This window comes from Notamacropus eugenii, chromosome 4 (genome assembly GCF_028372415.1).
Source record: "Notamacropus eugenii isolate mMacEug1 chromosome 4, mMacEug1.pri_v2, whole genome shotgun sequence".
NCBI classification, from domain to species: Eukaryota; Metazoa; Chordata; class Mammalia; order Diprotodontia; family Macropodidae; genus Notamacropus; species Notamacropus eugenii.
In genome coordinates this window covers 288828561-288848408 of record NC_092875.1, presented here as the reverse complement: position 1 = coordinate 288848408, position 19848 = coordinate 288828561, and the positions used below count along the sequence as shown (strand labels likewise).

General features: G+C 36.6%; 1 protein-coding gene across 5 annotated transcripts in view; it reads right to left on the bottom strand.

Moving 5' to 3' along the window:
- C4H8orf34 (chromosome 4 C8orf34 homolog) overlaps positions 1-19848 on the bottom strand; it is a 451431-nt gene that overhangs the window by 342532 nt on the left and 89051 nt on the right. For 4 of the 5 annotated variants that reach the window (XM_072604790.1, XM_072604789.1, XM_072604791.1 and 1 more), the window contains exon 4: positions 16626-16754. The exons of the other annotated variant lie outside the window; for it this stretch is intronic. In XM_072604790.1, the coding sequence (XP_072460891.1) occupies positions 16626-16754 (129 nt within the window). The remainder of the gene's footprint in view (positions 1-16625; positions 16755-19848) is intronic. 5 annotated transcript variants of the gene reach the window in all.

The window sequence follows — 19848 nt, the reverse complement described above, 5'->3', positions numbered from 1 at the left end:
TTATTTTTTTCCTGTTTTAAAAATATGGAAACTGAGGTTTAAAGAAGTGATGTTATTGGACCCATCCAGCCTTTCCTACTTATCTTCCTCCTCCTCCTCCTCCTTCTCTTCTTTTCTGTTTGATTACTCCTCAGTCTCTGTGCCTTGACTTAATCATGTGTACAAATTATGGGGATATCCAAAGACTCTAAAAGGCACCCACCCTATGTTACGAAATTCCCTGTTTTTGATGAGTTTACCACTCTCCTTCTAGTTACCAAGGTTTTTAGTCTTGAATTTATCTTTAACTTGTCATTCTTCCTCAGCCATTCTCCTAGTATTTAATCCTCTGCTTAGTACTATCCATAATATCTTTCATATTCATTCCCCTATTCCCATTCATCCATCCACATGTCTAGTGCAAGTCCTCATAAACTTTTGCTTGAACTATATGAATAGCTTCTTAATTGGTCTCCCTTCCTCAAGGCCTTCTTTATTCCAGTCTATCCTTTGCACAAGCACTCGAGTGTTTTTCTTGTAGTGCTATTCTGACCATTTTGCTTCCCTATTCAATAAATTCCAGTGGTTCCCTATCACTTCTTGGACTAAAAATAAAAACTCCTTACAACCTGACCCTAACCAGCTTTCCAGTACTATTATACAATCCTTCTTTTAATCCCCACTATGGTTCATCCAAACTGGCCTTTTTTTTTTACTGTCCTCCAAATATTCATGATACTCTATCTCTCAATTCTTTACCTTTGCACTGGTTGTTCCCAACGTGTGGAATGCATTCTTTCCTCACTTCCACATCTTAGAAGCCCTAGTTTGCATAAAGGTTCAGCTCAAGCACACCTTCCACATGAAGTATTCCCTGAATTCCCTGATCCCTTCAGCTACTGCTTTCTTTCTTGCAAACTTATCTTACCTCTATTTTGTATGTGTATATATATATATATATATATATATATATATATATATATATACACACACACATATATATCCCATTAGAGGAAGAGACTGTTCTTTGAGGGCAAGAACTATTTCTTTTTTTTTCTTTGTATCCTCAGTACCTATTGCATAGTAGATATTTCATAAATGTTTGTGATTGATATAGAACAGAATATCTTGATTTTCCTTTTTGAGTTTTGAATGACAAAACTATCATTAAGATACATACAAATTGGCAGAGAATAAGCTCCAGCAGATGTCTGGATCACAGATGTCCCTCATGACTACTATATCATGTCTCTGTGCCAAGATCTATTTTTTTCTCAGGTACTATGCAGCTTACTCTGATGACACTATCATTCTATTTAAAATTCCTTTGATCTTTTCCCCAAATGATATCTTCCATTGTTCTGCCCTATATTTCTTGGATTTCCTTATATGAGATTATATTTTAATATATATTGATACCTTGATCCCTTTTGCTTATTATTTTCTTTTTTACTTATCCTTATTTAATTCTATCTTGTTAAATTCAGTCCATATTTTTGGTTTCTCTAGATACTTTTAGCAAATAGGCAGCCCTAACCTGGCTGGTTACACAATATACAATAATATAATATACAACATATAGTTGTATATACAATTATACATGATATATACAATAACAGTCCTCTCCACACTTGATTTTCCATCTGGTATTTGGTCTAACCTTGTATTCATCTTTCGTTGCCTAGGAAGACCATGCCATCAGAGAAATGATGACATGACTTGCACTTGACTTTGTTTTGAGTGTGGGAGGGTCACCAGCTTCACTTCTCCTCCAGAGCCATCTGAATCTAGTAACCAGATATTCATCAGAATGACTGGAGATGACCCAGGATGCACTGGGAGACCTTGGACCCTTTAGATCAAGGTCTTTGCAGGCATTCACTTAGGATGAGGCAACGCCCATTCGTTGAATAGACCTGTTTAAGAAGTAGCCAGGGTATCACCCCTTTAATGAGGTCAAGAAAAACAAAAACATCAGGCTGGGTGGGAAACAGAACAGTTACTATTGATAATCGCTCTCAAGCTAGGAGGGTTCAGAGGAGCTCTCAGGCAGGGTCCCAGTGGAGTCCCAGCTTCAGAGTGCAGTAGGTTTAAGGTTTTGGGAGAGGACAGGACAGGACAGGACAGAGGAGAGGAGAGGAGAATAGGAAAGGAGGCAGTAAAACACAAGTCAACTGGGCATCTTTTGGCCATCCAAGTTTATCTTCCTTTGGAAAGGAGAAGGAAGGGGAGGGGGAGGCAGACAGGAGAGGAGGAGCTGACTTACCAAGCTAGCATTCAGCTAGCTGCATCTACCCACAGGATTGTATTCATCCTTCATTGACAAAGAAGACCATTCCATCACAGTAATGATGACATGACTTGCACTTGACTTTATTTTGAGTGAAGGAAGGCTGTGCAGATCACCAGCCTCATTTCTCCTCCACAGCCATGTGAATCCAGTGACCAAATATTCATCAGGATGACTGGTCCAGGATGCAATGGGGGACCTTGCCCAAAGGGCCAACCCAATCATATATCCCCTCTTGTAATTCTCAGCAAAGAATACCATCTTGTTCCCGCAACCTTCTAGGTGGACATTTGATCTACCTACCTAGTTTACCTCTGACATAGTAACTCATTGAAAATCCATCCCCAGCCAATTTATAAGACAAAAGACCACGTGGTCTTTTGATCTACACAGCGATCCAACTATTATCCTATGATGAAAGCAACAATGACTAAATTATTCATGACAATTCACAAACCTATTTCTCAACAGGGAAGCTCTGGTAACAGGAAGTAAGGCAGCCTGTTTGGTACAATGGGCTTGTGTGGAGAATATCGCGTGGTCAGGAAGGTTGGGACCAGGTAGTAGAAAGCTTTGAAAGCCAGAATAAGGATCTTGGATTTTATTCAATAGGTAAAGTGATCTCTAAATTTACTTGAAAAGAGAACAAATGCAATGAAATCAGCATTTTGGGAAGATTTGTCTGGGTGGACAGTGTAAAGACTGAATTGAAAGGAAGAGAGAATGAAGTCAGGGAGACCATCTGGAGGGATGTTGCAGTGGTCTGGGTCAGAAGTGGTATTTTCTCATTGGAAGATGGAAATAGGAAGGAAAGACAACAGCATGATGAAGGGAAGATGGCCAAGACTTAATTACATTGTCTATGAGGATAAAGGCAGCATAAAGCTGTTGGGTTTGGCAACAGTCATTATCGTTCTTTAAAGGAACAATTATAATAAAATTGGGGCATTAGATTTAAGGAGTTGGTGATGGGAAAGTTGAATTCACTGACAAATAGTCTATAGATTCTGCTTTCTTTCCCTTTTTGAAAGCTTGGACAATGTTTCCTCTTCTCTAGTCATCCTCCCATGAGATCACTGTCCTTGATCTTTCATATTTCTCTGACTGTGGCTCAGCAAGCATCTCTATCAGTTATTTCAGCCCCCAAAAATGCAGCTCATCTGGGCCATGGGCATTTAAATTCTTCAAGAGGAGCTAGGAAATCCCTTAATATCACCTTTATTATCTTGGATGTCAACAATATGTCTTTGTTCATTCATTTCGAATGTTCAGGTCAGACTAGCACTAGAGCAAGCACACAGGAAGAGGATTATTGGAGAAAATCTCACATTGGGCTTCAAAAGATCAATTGAGTTAGAACAGAATGGAGGAGATATTGCTGTAAATCATGTGAAAAAAAGACATGGTGGACCTATTGACTTATTAGCTCAATATATATCACCATGGTAATGTAGTAGACAGAAAGGAATGGCAAAGAGGGTGTAGTGCTAGGGAACCAACAAGAATAAACCAAAAAAATCACCAAAAAGCAGCATGAATTTTCAGTTGAAGTTGGACAGAATGAAATTTTAGTGGTACAAAACACAGAAAGCCTTGTAAAAGGCCAAATGATTGATGGAATTGAATGCGAGGAGCACCTGGCTGGAAGACTAGAGTTCAGGCAGTTTAAGACAGTCAAATATTACCAAGGGGGTGGCAGGGTGAAATCAGATGGGACAAGTAACTAGGGGTCTGTCAGAGTGAAGGAAAACAGTACATTCACAAAGTGTTCAGTCTCTTTTGAAGTTTATGACCCAGTAAGAGCGAGGGTACCAGGGTCCTAGGTCTGGGTCTGTCATGAACAAGCTGTATAATTTTGGATAATACACTTAACCTCATTTTTCTTCATTTTTTTTTAATCTTTAAGGTCCCTGCCTATTCTAAATTTGTATTATTACTTTAACTCCTATGGGTTTTAAGGTCTTTATCTTTATTTTTTAATTTTAATTTCTCTTTATCTGATGCTGGACTAGGTAGATTCATTTTCCTGGGTTCAAATCTGGCCTCAGACATTTACTAGTTGTGTGACTCTAGGCAAATTACTTAACCCTGTTTGCCTTAGGTTCCTCATCTCTAAAAGGAGCCAAACCATTCCAGTATCTTTGCCAAGAAAACCCCAAATGAGGTCATGAAGGAGTCAGACATGACTGTAAAAAGCTCAGCCACAAAGAATGCTGTGCCGCATTTAGTAAGTACTAAATTTAATTATTGTGTATTCAGTTTATGATATGGCAGAAAAAAGATTGCATCACCCCTATTTTAGAGAAAACTGCATGATGTACTTTTTGAGCATGGAACCAAGTTTCAAAGCCTCTGGTTCTTCTCCTAAAACTTCCACTTACCAAACCTGTGAACCTTGACCTTAAGCAAGCAACTCATAGGATGACAAATCTAGACATAAAAAAAATCTTCAAAGTAATTTCGTACAAATTGGAAGAAACTAAGGCCCAGAAAGGCTGAGTTCTTGGCCTCAGGTGTCATAGGTAGTTAAGCGTAAGAACCAGTATCTAAATCCAGGCCCTGTGACTCCCAGTCTTACACTCTCAACACTGCCCTCCTATGACCCCAACTTAAATTGTCTATACTTCCATTTTTTGCCTTGTAAGTAATGCCTATGAACTGAATTATTTCTGTGATCCCATATTCATCTACTATCCTGTTTGAGATAGTACTTTGCAAGCCTGTCAGAAACACATGATCGAGAATAATGAGAAACTTCACTGATCCACACATTTGCTCACACTCTAGCTGTGCCAAATGCACAGGTGGTTTGTCTTAAAGATAATTTGATCTCTTAAAACGTGGAGAAAATGAAGTCTATTACTTTTTATAGACATGATTCTTATCAATCAGAAATGGGTTGTTGAAGTAGAGACACTGGGAACTTTGATAGGGAGCAGAAGGTGGGGAGAGGAAAGTGATCATTCCAAGTTATCATTTGTGATGGAAGAATGGGAAACTAGACATACTCTGACAGGAACACTAGATCTTAAGATAACAGATTTGAAAGGGTACAGAAAAAAAATAAGTAATGCCCCATGATCTGATTTCAATAGAGGAAGTCTGCTCAGGAGGGATAGAAGTCTTAAAAATGAAGTTTGGAAATGCAGACAAATCATTCTCATCATAAGTTCATCAAAGTAAAACCAGAAGGAGTCTCAGAATTCATCTAGTCCAGCACTTTCAATTTATAGATGAGAAATCTGAAGAACAAAGGGGTTAAGTAACTTCCCTAAGATCAAACATCAATGACATTAAAAAGGTAAGATGGAGAAGAAAGAAAGCTCTTCTGAAAATTAAAAAAAACAAACAAACAAAAAATGGTTCATTCTATGAGGCTATCTGGGCTAAGATAATAATAAAACAGAAAGGTCTAAAGTGGTGACTTGTAAAACTAGCATTTCTGTTGTAAAAAATAGAGGTGAACGGTGGGGGTGGAGTCAATCTAGGTTGCCTTGATAATGATCAAAATAAAAAAAAATGCAATATTAGGCCAGTCTAATTGATTCTACGTTTCCCTGATCTATGAGTCTACTAGGCTATCAAAAGGGAAATTAGGTTAGGTCAGTATAAACTTTTCTTGATGAATCCATGTCAACTCTGTGATCCTAGCTTTCTTTTCTATTTATCCCAAAACAATCACTTAAAACAGGGACAATGTGAGTCAACAACATATCTTCTGAAAAATATGTCAGTTTTTTAGTTGACTACAAGCTCAATATGGACCAGCAGTTTCACTAAAAGAAAAAAATTCAAAAGACTGATGGAATCATTGGAAATATTTAACAGAAGCATAGTACACAGACTGGGTGAGGCAATAGTCTTGTAGTCCTCTGAACTCTTGTCAGGTCATATTTGTAGGATGGTCCTGAGCTCTGGGAACTACATTTTGCAAAGAACATTGACAAGCTGGAGGGCATTCGAAAAGGAAAACCAGAATGGTTAAATCTCCAAGACCAAAACAGAATTAGTTGTAGGAAGCTGATATGTTTAACCTGAAGAAAAGAAAATGAGGAGGATACAATAGTGACCTTCCAATATTTGCAAGGCAAATTAGGGGAGGTATTAGACTTGTTCTGTTTGGACACAGAGGGCAGTACTGAAAAGAATGGGTAGAACCTATAGATTTATATTATATTAATTTATAGTAGTAAATAAAATTAGGAAAATTAGGAAAAAAAGGAATGAGTTGCCTTGGGAAGTAGTGGGCTCCCCCTCACTCAAAGGACTTAAGCAGAATTGGAATGATGACTTGTTGGGAATGTTGCTGATGAGATTCCTTTTGGGGTACAGATTGGACTGGAAAGCCTCTAACACCCTTTTTGAAGTTTAAGACCTGAGGGCAGAGCAAACAACTCTTCCCCAAGCCTCCATTTTAGAGCACTCACAGATCAGTTATTTCTCACCAGCTACAATCCTTAGAATGGACTACACTATACCCCCTCCCCCAAGTACCTTCTTTTCCTCTCTCCTCTCCCTCTTGCTTTTAAATTTTCTTTCATGTATTATTTTCTCCCATTCAGTTGTAAGCTCCTTGTGGGCAAAAGACTGTCTTTTTTTAAAAATGTGTATCCCAGCACATAGCACTAGGTGCCTGGCACATAAGCACTTAACAAATGTTTACTTATTGACTGGATTATATTTATCTGAGTTTGGCATGTTTGAAATAAAAATTGACAAAATTTTAAAATATTATTTTTTAAAAATATTACTTATTCATTTGAAAATAATGATAATAAATCTATCACATGTTAACATAAATAACATTTTATGAAAAAACTATGTTTTCTAAAATAAAAGAATACTGAGAAGAGTGTTACTGTTTTACATATTTTTTGGCAAATACCTTTAATATCTAGCTTAACAGAATATAGCTGGATTCTGATATCAGCTTCTGCATTTAGCTAGTTTTGATATGTAGTTGTAATTGAACAATATGAAGAAATTCCAGCCTCATGGAATTGAGGGGAATATTTAATAGGCAAATAAAATCTTATTATTATAAAAATAACTTTGACCTTATGGATTCCTTGAAAGAGTCTCAGAAGACTCTGGGGGGTCCTTGGAACACACTCTGAGAACCACTTATCTTGGGCACCTTTTATAGGCACCACCTATCTCTGGTACACCCTCAAGGTGATTATCTTAGGCATTGCCACATAACAGAAAGAGCATTGATTTGATGTCGTAGAACCTAGGTTCAAATTCTGGCATTGAAGCTTACTAACTGTGTGAACCTGGACAATTCACTTAACCTCCTTGGGAATCACTTTGCTAATTTGTCAAGTGAGGGGATTGTACTACATGACCCATAAGGTAGCTTTCAGCTCTATATCTATGATTTATGATCTATGATCTATAACTCTTTTTCAGGGTTAAGATTCCGGGTTTTGTACTTACTAGAGGATATGAATTCAAACAGCTCCTGCCACTGCTTATAGCTCTGGCCACAGGTTTCCTGAATTATTTAGGTAATTACTATCTCTTGAAGCCTAAGTATTTATTTTACAAAATCAAAGGCTCAAAGATTTAGAGTTAGAATGAATTTTAGCAATAGAGTCCAAATTCTTCATTTTACAGTTTGGAAAGTAAAACTGATTAGAGAAGAGACGTGACTTACTCAAGACAACAGAACAAATAAATGAGATTCAGAATTCAAATCCAGATCCTCCATCTCCAAATCCTTTCCTCTGTATCACAGAATTCTTTCTCTTGGATTACTGATATCATCCAGAAAGCCCATGCTTTCTAGGTAATATATTTTTAATGAGATGCTTATCTCTAACACCTGAGCCTTAAGAAAGTCTCAGGAAGACGTATGCATATATACATAAAAATACGTGTGTCTATATACACATATATGTATATCACAATATGTATATATCATATACAAATATATATGTGTATATACCATATATCTATATATCAGGTTTACACAGATGAGAGAGAAGCCCATATTTCATATATATTATATATTCCATATATTTATATACAGAAGGAGGAGTGAAGAAAGGGAGAAAGAGAGAAATAGAGTGAAAGAGAAAGAAGAAGACGAAGAAGAAGGAGGAGGAGGAACAGAAGAAAAAGGAGAGAAAGAGAGATTGGTTGAGAATATGGGCTCTCCTATCATCCGTATAAACATAGTCTTGCATCATGGTATTTTCCTGGTAATAAGGATTAATTTATTTTTTATGCTGCTACCATGGCAACTTGTTACCATTGTGGGAGAAAAAAAAACCTGGCTTCTACTTTCCCTTTATTTTTGGAAGGGAAACTATATTCTACAATTCCAACACCTCATGTCTTCCAGTGTGAGGGCTCTCATAGTCTAGATTCCTTTTCTGACTAAACCAGCTTATTTTTATTTGAAACAGGAGCCAAACCCCTTTTGGACAATGTTAAATTTAACCTGCATGCAACTAAGGGAAGTTCTTAAGTAGCTAGAGGATCATAAATTTCTCAGCAGAGCATAAAAACAAAGGCCCAACTGCCCCCTCACTGGGTAAACTCTGGCTATCAGTAAGTTAATCTTCAGAAGTATATTAAGCTAGGTTTACTTTCACACTCTGCTGAATGTTGATGCTTCAGGGTATTTAAATAGTGAAATTATCTTCTGATATGCCTGAAGCAGAATCTTATTAACTTCCTGGGATATGGCCACTTTCAAAGTTGCACCCCAATCTCATTCATATCACAGTGGGAATAGATCAGCTATATTATCAAACTAGGTGAATGTCAATTCATTCAAAGTGATAAATATTAATAACAAAATCAATTTATCTTTATCTGTCATAATAATAGCATTTACCTAGAAATTTAAAGTGTGCAAAATATTTTACAATATTACCTCATTTTATCTTCACAATGACCGTGTGAGGCAGGTGGGATTATTATCCATATTTCAAAGATAAAGAAAGTGAGGTACAGAGTGTCAAGTGACTTGTTCAATATTTTACCTAAATGCTTTAGCTGGATTTGAACTCAGGTCTTCTTGACGTCTTGTCCAGTGTACTATTCATTGCACTAACTAGCTGTCTTTGTAAGATAAAATCCATGTTGGAAAGCAGGGGGTGAAAGAATCTTTTAAGAACATCTTTCAGATGGAAAATGTCATCCACATCCAGGGAAAGAACTCTGAAGTTGGAATGTACAGGGAAGTAGACTATTTATGTTTTGTTTTATTTTGTTTTGTTTTGCTTCTCATGGTGTCTCCACTTCATTATGATTCTTTTATGTTAACATGTCTAATGTGAAAATGTGTTTGATAGCAATGTATGTACAGAACCCATATCAGATTGCATGCCATCTTGGGAAGGGGGCAGGGAGGGAGAGGGAGAAAATTTAAAACTTATGAAAATGTATGCTGAGAACTAAAAATAAATAAATTGGAAAAAAAGAAATTACATGGCCTTATCAAGAAAAAAAAGAATGTCTTTAAATGGACATGAACCTTTCAGGTTAATTGTATTACGTCAAGTCAAGGACCTGAGACTTTGTTATTGTTGGTATTATAACGTCCTCCGCCAATACTGATTACAGCCTGCTTGTAATGGCCAGTCTCAGTTTGCTGAGTTCAAGGTCAGAGCCAGTGTCAGCTAACAGGATTAGCAAATAGAGACAGAGGTGGCAAACAGAGTTAAGTGACTTGTCCAAGGTCACAAAGCTAGTAAATGTCAGAGACAAGATTGGCACCAAGGTCTTCCTAACTCCAAGGTCAGCAATTTATCTAATATGCCAAACTGCCAGTGTTATAGCAAGCTCTTTTTTTCTGTATGTGATTTTTTTCCAAAACTTTTCCACTCTCTTTATATCCTTCGATACAACATTCCTTCTTTCTATAGAATCAGCAAATAATCTCACCTCAGATTTTCCTGAGAAAATGAAAAGTCATTAGACATGAGCTCCCTCCCTTTCTATACATCAAAATCAAAGGAGAATTTATAACCTACAATACAGTTACATCTGTGTAACAGTGAACCATGTAATTTATTTAACAAGAATATAATGAGCATCTACATATACTCAGCATATGCTAAGATCTAAGGCAGATATAAAAGAAGTTGAACCATTATATCAAGCTGAGGACAGCACTTCACAGATAGAATTATTTTAGTTTTAGATGGAAACCCCCTGCAAAGTCCTATAGCATTATTCATCACAGAAGTTATCAGTGTGCTGTCTATCTGAACCTCATAAAGGTTGATTTAATTACTCTAATAACAAAAGAACCCTTTTATACGGCACTTTAATGTAAAAGGTGCAAAAACATTTTACAAAAGGATAGCTTTACAACAAGACTTACAATCTTTTAAATTTTGTGACTTGAAAAAAAATACTCAAAACATTAATATGCAAAAATGTCCTATTTAAGTGATTCTGTGTTTTGCCTTCACAGAACTCATGCCCACTTTATTCACCGGAACTTTTAAATAGCTTCTAGGTACTATCTAATCAACAATCATTCAGAATCTTTTAAAAGTCCCAAGCTACGTCTCATTTAAATGATTTTATTAATTCGCTAGTCTAAAACCATTAGTGCCTTGAAATTATTATGGAAGTTTCCGGATGTGACTAACTTAAAATTAGTATTTCAGGTATCAAGAGAGAGGGACATATGTTTAGTATATGATTTAAGTGTTTTACTAGGCACTGTTGGTACCCAATAACAGATCTCAATTCATTGGCAACCTGCAGAGGATATGTTTTATATATATGCGTGTGTATGCACACATACACACATAAATACATTATACACATATATATTACATATACATTACATATGCATGTATGTATATGAGTAAATATTTAACACACATATATGTACACATCCATATGTAATCTCTGTAGGCATACTCCAGTGGAGTTGGGATGGCATCAAGATGAGCATTCTCTTCAACAATATAAATCCCAAACCATCTACATCCACCAAACTTGCACAGTCCTAACCCATGTCCTACAAGTTCACCTCCGAGGCTCAGTGTGCCACAAACTTTTTTGGATAACATCATGATGCCAGTGAAGTACAGGGGCTCCCTTTTTATTCATCTTTTATTCTTGCCACCTGATCAGCCTATAATTGTTTTTAAATTACATATTTCTTTAATTATACTCTTTGTACTGCTTGTCCTTCATAATTCCTTATCTGTAAGAAGTTACAACGAACTTGTACCCAACATTGCTATCTCTGCTGTACTTTTGGTAATGCTGATCCTTGATTCTTCAAGGTCCAGAACATTCTAACACTTTCAGCAGCACATGGTCACTGAAAGAAATTTGTGTTCAAAACATAGATCCTTGATTCAGGGATTCAGATCATTAAGAGAATTTGGCAAGTAGAAATTTTTTGAAAGTTATACAACTTGTTTCATTCCTCTTGTTTGATTCTGGGGACATGTAGATGCAATGCGTTATATATTTGCAATGTTTATCCAAAATATACGGAAGGACAAGCTCTACAGGTTGTCTACACAATTTCATATCATAGTCTGGGACCCAAACCCCAGAGTAATTGACTTCTTCTGACTTTGAAGAGATGAGAAGGGCTCAAGGTAAATAAAATAAAAAGAAAGAAATTCTGCTGGCCATCTCAAAGTATTTGGGCTAATTAAGTGAGTTAGGGGTTAAGCAGAGTAGAGAGACTAGGCAAAATGCTGGGGGAAATTAAGGAAAATTTGATGGAGAATGAAATCCAGGATCAGATATGGGTTCAAATTCTGCTTCTGAGTTGAAAAAAGAGCAAGGTGAATGATAATTTAGGGAGATCTGAAAGAATTGAGGAAGAACAGGGAACGGAACCAGAAGAAGTAGCCACAAGAAGGATAAAGACAAGATAATATTATCAAGACAAGGCAAGGTAAGTAAGAAAAGGTACATGGAACAATTACATCTGTTTGAACAGATCGGAGAACACTCCATTCTGGAGTTTGCTATAGAGAAGAGGAAATGTATGCATAGTCTGACATGCACCTTATATTTGGGGAAAGGGGATATAACAGAGTTCAGAGGAAAGACACATAAGAATCCATGGACTGAAATGCTACAGGAGATTCAGCACAGGAAAGATGGAAGATGTTTAAGAAAGTAATAATCTTAAAGACACTAAGGGAAACAATTCTGGTGAGGAGGACAAACTGGATTTGTCTAAGGAGATGAATGTGGGTACACAGAGAATTCTGCAAACAACTTAGATCTAAAGAAAATAAATGTACAGAAGATGAGAGTAAGACCAGATAACAGAGATAAAAGAATATGGAAAGTTCTATATGAAGTGCCAAGAATCACATAGATCAGAATGAGATAGGGCTGGCAATAAATGCCAAGAAGAAGGAAAAAAAACTTTGCTGTTCTTGTGGTTGATATTGGAAGGAAAGGAAAGATCAGAGAAAGAATAAGATATTTGGCTGGGATACATGGGACAATGTCAACTGAAAACGGAGATAAGGTAGAATTGATAAATTATTTTGTTTTTTCTTTGCCAACTGGAATGCCGTCTGTAATGGAAATAAAACAACAGCAACAACCACAATGAAAACTAACAAAGACATTGACAGCCAAGATTGATGATGATGGTGATGGTGATGGTGATGATGGTGATGGTGATGATGGTGATGATGATGACGACAATGACTTTTATGTAATGTTTTAAGATCTGCAAAGCATTTTACATACTTGTAAATATCTCATTTGATCCTCACAGCAGCCCTCTGAAGTAGGTGCTATTTTCCTTATTTTACAGATGAGGAACTAAGACCAAGAGAGGTCAAATGAGTCATCCAAAGTCACATAGATAGTAAATGTCTAAGGAAGAATTTGACTCAGGTCTTCCTGACTTTAAGTTCAACACTTTACCTACTGTGCCACCTAGCTGCAGCTGCTAAGACAAAAATAAGTGAGCATCTTAGCTGCCCTTAATGAATTCAATCAATTCGCCAAGAAGAACCACATCCTCAGGTACTGAAATCCCCACCCCACCCCCATTAAGAACTAAAAGATGTGATTGCTGGAACACTGTTGGGGATATTTGAAAGACCATGAAAGAGAAAGACTGGAGAAGTTCGAATACTGGTGCAATTTAAAAAGCAGTAAGAGAACAGAACCTGAAAACTACAGTTCTGTGAGTTTCAGTTCAATTCCTGAGAAAATTCTAGAAAGGATTTTTAAAGGGTGGTGAACATCTGGAAAGAGAACTGGTGATTTCAAAGAGCTAACAAGGGTTCATTAAGAACAAGGCATGCCAGGCTAATCTTATTCCCTTCTTTGTCAAAATTAACTAAATTTGTAGATGAGAATAACGCTCTGCATATAGTTCACCTATATATTTGGCAAAGGTTTTGATAAAATATTTCATACTATTTTTGTGGAGAGTGTGGAGAGACATGGGCTAGATAAGAATTCATTTTGAAGGAATAAGAGCTGATTGGATGGTGAGATTCAAGGAGTAATAAATGTTGAGTCATCTAGGTGATTCAATGGGTAGAACTTGGACATGGAGTCAGGAAAACCTGAGTTGAAACCTAGTCTCAGACACTTGGGTAAGTCACTTAACCTCTGTCTGCCTCAGTTTCTTCAACTGTCAAATGAAAATAACAGCACCTACCACCCAAGGTTGTGAGGATCAAACAAGAATATTTGTAAAGGGATTTATGAACCTTAAATGCTATATAGAAATAGTCATTATTATTATCTTAATGTCAATAATGCAGGGGTCCCCTGAGAAGAACCCCAGAGACCTTGATCCAACTACAGGTTAAACACCAAGTGTTTAACACTTAGCAGAGTGACTCACACATAGCAGGTGATTAATAAATGTTTTCCTTCCTTCCTTCCTTCCTTCCTTCCTTCCTTCCTTCCTTCCTTCCTTCCTTCCTTCCTTCCCTCCTTCCCTCCTTCCCTCCTTCCTTCTTTCCATTTTTACTTTCTGGTGATTTTCTTCTTTGTGGTATTCTACCAGAACATAGAAGACCACTTCTTGGCTATGTTATGGTAGGGATTCCTTTCATATATGGGGTTGGACTGGAAGGTTACTGAGGTTTCCTTCTACCTTCAAATCCCATGATTATGAGTCTCATTTGGGAGGCTTTGAAATGTTCCTGGGTTGACGTAATCAGAATAATGCTATCCACAATCAAGAAGACCTCATAACCTATGAAGAATCTATAAATATATGGGGTACCTCAATACCCTCCTCAAGGATTCCCCTGATAAATGTATAGATTATCTTCACAAAACATTTCTATGTATTGTAAATATGCCAGAGCACTCAGTAGTCATGGATACTCTCATGGGTTCCAATTTTTTGATATTAACATGGTATAAGATATTCCCCATACTTTTGATAACTTCCTAGCCTTCAGATAGCTTACAATAAGATTCCCTCAAAGCCTTCAAAATTGTGTTGCCTCTGCACATATTTGGGCCATCCCAGTTGCTTTGTGAGCAGTTCCAGCTTAGAATATAAACACATTTGGGAAATCTTACTGTGAAAGATGGTAGAACATTATGAACAGTGCCACCTGATAAAATGAAGATGATGAGGTGGAAGGAATGAAACTGGGTTAAAGAAAGCATTGGTAAAAGGCCCAAATAAGCTTAGGCAATTATCTCCTTCTAAGAGTATGAAGCTAGAGGGACAAAAAAAATGGAAACAAAAAACAATAGAAAAAGCCTCTTTAGATTTTTTTAATATACTCCTTTTACCATTAAGGATAGTGGAACTTCTGTATTTGGATTCTCATCTTTCAGTATGGGATATTGGGATATTCTTCTAAGGAAGTAGAAATTTGTGTGTGTGCATACATATTTGATTGGGAGCAAACAGGGAATAAGCATTGATATAGTGCTTCCTATAGGCAGGTAGTTGGAACAATGGGTAGAGCACTGGGCCTCGAGTGTGGAAAAGGGGAATTCTAACCCGGCCTCAGATACTTATTAGCTGTGTGGCCCTGGGTAAGTCACTAAACCCTGTTTGACTTATTTTCCTCATCTGTAAAATGAGCTGGAGAAGGAAATAGCAAATCACTCCAGTGTCTTTGAGGTAACAATCTGCCATGACTGACATAACAACTGGTCAACAGAAGTTCCTACTATATTAGGCACTTTACAAATATTATCGCATTTGATCTTCACAACAACCCTGCAAGGTAGGTTCTATTATTGTCCCCATTTGACTGAAGAAACTGAGGCAAGAAAGTTTAGTGACTCCTAGAAAGAGAGCTGCAGAGAAACAACTCCTTGTCCAGTGTTTAAGATAGTGTAGCTGGAAATTCTTGAAGAATGTAGGGGATACTACCCAAAAGGGAATTTTTACAGATTTGTTTCTTCTCCCACTCTTTCATATCAAAGTGTGTCAACAAAGGCATGTTCCACGGACAGTCTACCAGCTCTTTCTACCTATGCTCTAAGAATTGACTAGCCTATCTTAGAAATGATAATTACTTCAATATTTCACAAGTCTATGACATAAGTGATATGAGTACTTGCTTTGAGGCAGAATATCAGTGTCTAGAGAATCTCAGGGTTAGGATAAACTGGGTTCAAATCCTACATTTACATAAACTGGCATGAGACCCTGGGCAAGTCTTTTATCTTCCCACCGCCCCAAGCAGCTCTTTGGACTAATGTTTGTGAACAAATATGAGAAGCTAGGTGGCACAGTGGATAGAGAGCCCAGCCTAGAGTCAGGAAGACTCATCTTCCTCAATTCAAATCTTGCTTCAGACATTAACTAGCTGTGTGACCCTGGCAAATCATTTAACCCTGTTTGCCTCAGTTTCTTTATCTGTATAATGAGTTGGAGAAGGAAATGGCAAACCACTCAAGTACCTCTCCAAGAAGTCCTCAAATGGGGTCCTGCAGAGTTGGACACTACTGAAAAGAAACTGAACAACAATAATTCCTTGTTCCTTACACCATGAAATCACATTCTATTCTGTTAAAGAAGGTAGAGTCCTACACAGTTTACTACATACTATTTGTAAATAGCTAGGGCAAAAAAACATGTATTTACTGGAGCTCAAAGTCCTGGTCTCTCTAAATTTAGATAAGATGTCTTATGTTTGTAAGACATATGTCTGTTACTGAACTCATACACTTAAGCTTTTTCCAGTTTCCAGAAAGGTATCAGTGCTTAGAGTCTTCTGGTTTAGCTTTTGAAAACCCATGATAACCTCCATGCCAAGTTCACAAATCAAAGTAGGACATTAGTGGAGGAGAAGTCATAATTAAGTGGTAGAAATGTCTTACTGACACTATCAGTAAACATCTTATGTTTTTGGAATTGGTTAGAGAATCATATTATAATCAAAATAAATGAACTTACTTCTAGAGAGATTCTCAAGGGCTTTCCCCAGCTTCTTGCTCTCTTGAAGGATGTGATTTAATTCATCAAAGTCGTGGCTTTCTGGTTTGATCCGCCAGTTCCACTTAGGATGCTCCACTGACCTTGGCACTAAGTATTTTTAAAAAATTGATATTTAATTGATCATTCTACAAACATGCTATATAACGATACAATAAATTCAAGTATTGCTCAAAATCAGTATCTGTATTTCAATGACATAAGGGGGTATTTTTTTTCTTTTATACTGTGTTACTGAGTAAGCAATTTCAAACTTGTTCCATTTGAGCTAGTGAGGAACTTTGCATATGTTGATGTCTAATTTATTAGGTGGGGTCTATGATGAGGATTGAAATTAAGGATTATAACTTTGTGAGTAAATGTACAGGTGGCATGGTCTATACCTCTGGGAATAGATAGAACTTCATGCTACTGCCATTGTAACCAATACTAGCTTACCACAGATATCAGCAGAGTCATATCTAAGACTGGGTAACTTGGATTTAGCCCTTGGGCATTGAAATTCAGAAGGTGCTGAGAACACTAGCTTTCATTCAACAGACAGACACAACTATGCTTAGCAATTTATTAGCTTTTTTTAAAAGCCCTTTCAGCTTCACCACAAATGAGCTCCTTTTCAACCCCACTCAGCCATCTCCCTTCTCTAACAGCAACCAGAAGTTTTCCAGGGTTATTGGTTATCCCTTTCCCCATAAATCAGAGGACACCTCATCCATGGGTCTCATGCCCCAGAATCATAATCTCTCCCTATGGTCTCTCTTCCTTTCCAGCTTGAGTGAATTTAACTTTCCCAAGATGCATTCTGTGGTGTTCAGCTTTGACACAAGAATCACTAGTTAATGGGTATCATTAGACTAGTAGAAGAATGAAAAGACAGATCTTCTGGTCTGGCAGTCACAGAAGAAATAACGTTTTGCATCACTGCCCTCATGACATTGCTTAATCTTTTCCCAATTTTCCATGAATAATAGTCCACTTAGTACTACTGAAGTATCTAATTTTCTTTCTTAAGTTTGTCCATAGATGATAGTTAATTTGTCATGTGTCATCAAAGTCTTTTTTGAAAGAAAAGCTTTTTACATACACGCAAAATAAGGATTAGCATGTTTCCTGGAAACAGTTGTCTATTCCAGGTTCCCTTAGTATCTCCATCACTTATAAAGAAAAGTTCATGTTACTGTTGAGTTTGATTAGAAAGTGACAGAATTCAGTTAAAGAATATTCTGGAATGATGGAATATAGGAGCATATGTATACACACAGATATAAGAGCATCAGTGGGGATGTAAAAATACTGGTTATTTTGATTAATAAGAAATATACTTCATCTGTATTTTTTCAAGTTTTTGCTATTTGTCTCAGGATATTTATGAACCACATGTAGTCACAATATCTCTGTCAAAGATGTTTTAGAATCCTTTTTAAAAGGAACATGATCCATCACACTCCTTCATCAGAGTATGATCATATTTTGGGAAATCTGAGCAAGTCTGCTGGACCAAACTAATTCCATCAACTGACCTAGACTTTTTTTAAATACAGAGGCCATAATGACCCCTAAGAGGCAATGGGGATTCTCAAATAACTGTTCAGCAAAATGAATAGATACAAGAAATACCAAAGAATGAAAGGGAAAGCTTCTTAAAATGATTTTGAAAACTCTGGAACATGATATAATATGCCGATATTTTAACATTCCCGGTATTTTAAGAATTACACAAATTAAAGGAAAAATTGGCAAAAAGATAACATTAGAACTTTTAATCACCAATATAAGAACAATGCCATCTGTAATCCTTAGATTTAGCTCAGGACTAGGCAGGTATTTTTTTTCAAGCTTATAATAATTAGTTCATATTTATTCTCTTAGAAGAGGATCATCTTGGCCATTCTATATATCGGCTTTTAGATCCACCTCCCATTCCCTTTGTAATATAAGTCAGAAGCAAATTGAAGGTAATAAAATACAACACAGAAAAGCTTCAGAAACAACTACATTGATGATTTTCCCAAAGATGGTCGGGCAGCTCCTGAGGATGAATTGTTAGACTTATTTTTATTTTTGTTTTACAAAGGAAGAGACTAATAGGTTCAGAGAAACAATGAAAAAACACATGGATTAATAAATGTATATTCAAACCAACAGATGATTGAGGGAGTATTTAGCAATTGAGGCAATTATTAACAAAAAATACTTCAAGAAGCATATGAAAATAGTTTGAAAACTACTTATTAAAAAAGCAAACTTTTATCCATTTTATGGAGCACTACTACCTACTTATTCTTTAAATATACAATATAAATATACCTCCATAATTATTGCCTGACTAAATAGGTACGATGAAATATGTTTCAGTTTAAAAAAACCACTTTAACCATCAAGAATTAATAGGAATAATTATTAATAATATTTATGTAGTATTTACTATGTGCCAGACACTGTGCTAAGTGCTTTATAAATATTATCTTATTATATCCTCATAACAACTCTGGGAGGTAGGTACTATTATTATTCCAATTTTTCAAATAAGGAAACTGAGGTAAACAGAAGTTAAGTGATTTTTCTAGGTTCACATAGTAGTAATGTCCGAAGCCCGATTTGAATTCAGGTTTTTCTGACTCTAGACCTGGCACTTTATTTACTGTCCCATCTAATTGCCCCTAACAATAAATGTGAAGTTGTACAGTTGGGTTCAATGTCAGCTTTCCTTGAACAAAATGTGAGCCATGATCTAGGGGTTCTAAGCATTTACAAGCTCAGTATCAATCAAGAGGACAGCCAAAAAATGCTAATAGATGTAGTATTCAAAACTGCCCTATTATTCCCTGATCACTCTTTTTTTGGAATATTGTACTCATTTAGTGTGTCCCATTTTAGGATAGACAATGACAAGGTGGAGAGCTTCCAAAGCAGGGTAAATAAGATGATGATGGGCCTCAAGTCCATGACATATAAAGACTACTTGAATAAGCTAGGGATGCTCAACATGGAGAAGAGAAAATTTAGGATGGCATGACATCAGTATCTGAGGAGCTATCACACAGAAGCGGGACTGTGCTTTTTACATTTGGGCTCAGAAGCTAAACCAGATTCAAGGAGGAGAAGTTGAAAAGATGCAAATTTATTCTTGGTATCAACTTTGCTATCTCAAAGTGGACTTGCTTCTCTTTTGCTGGAGGTTTTC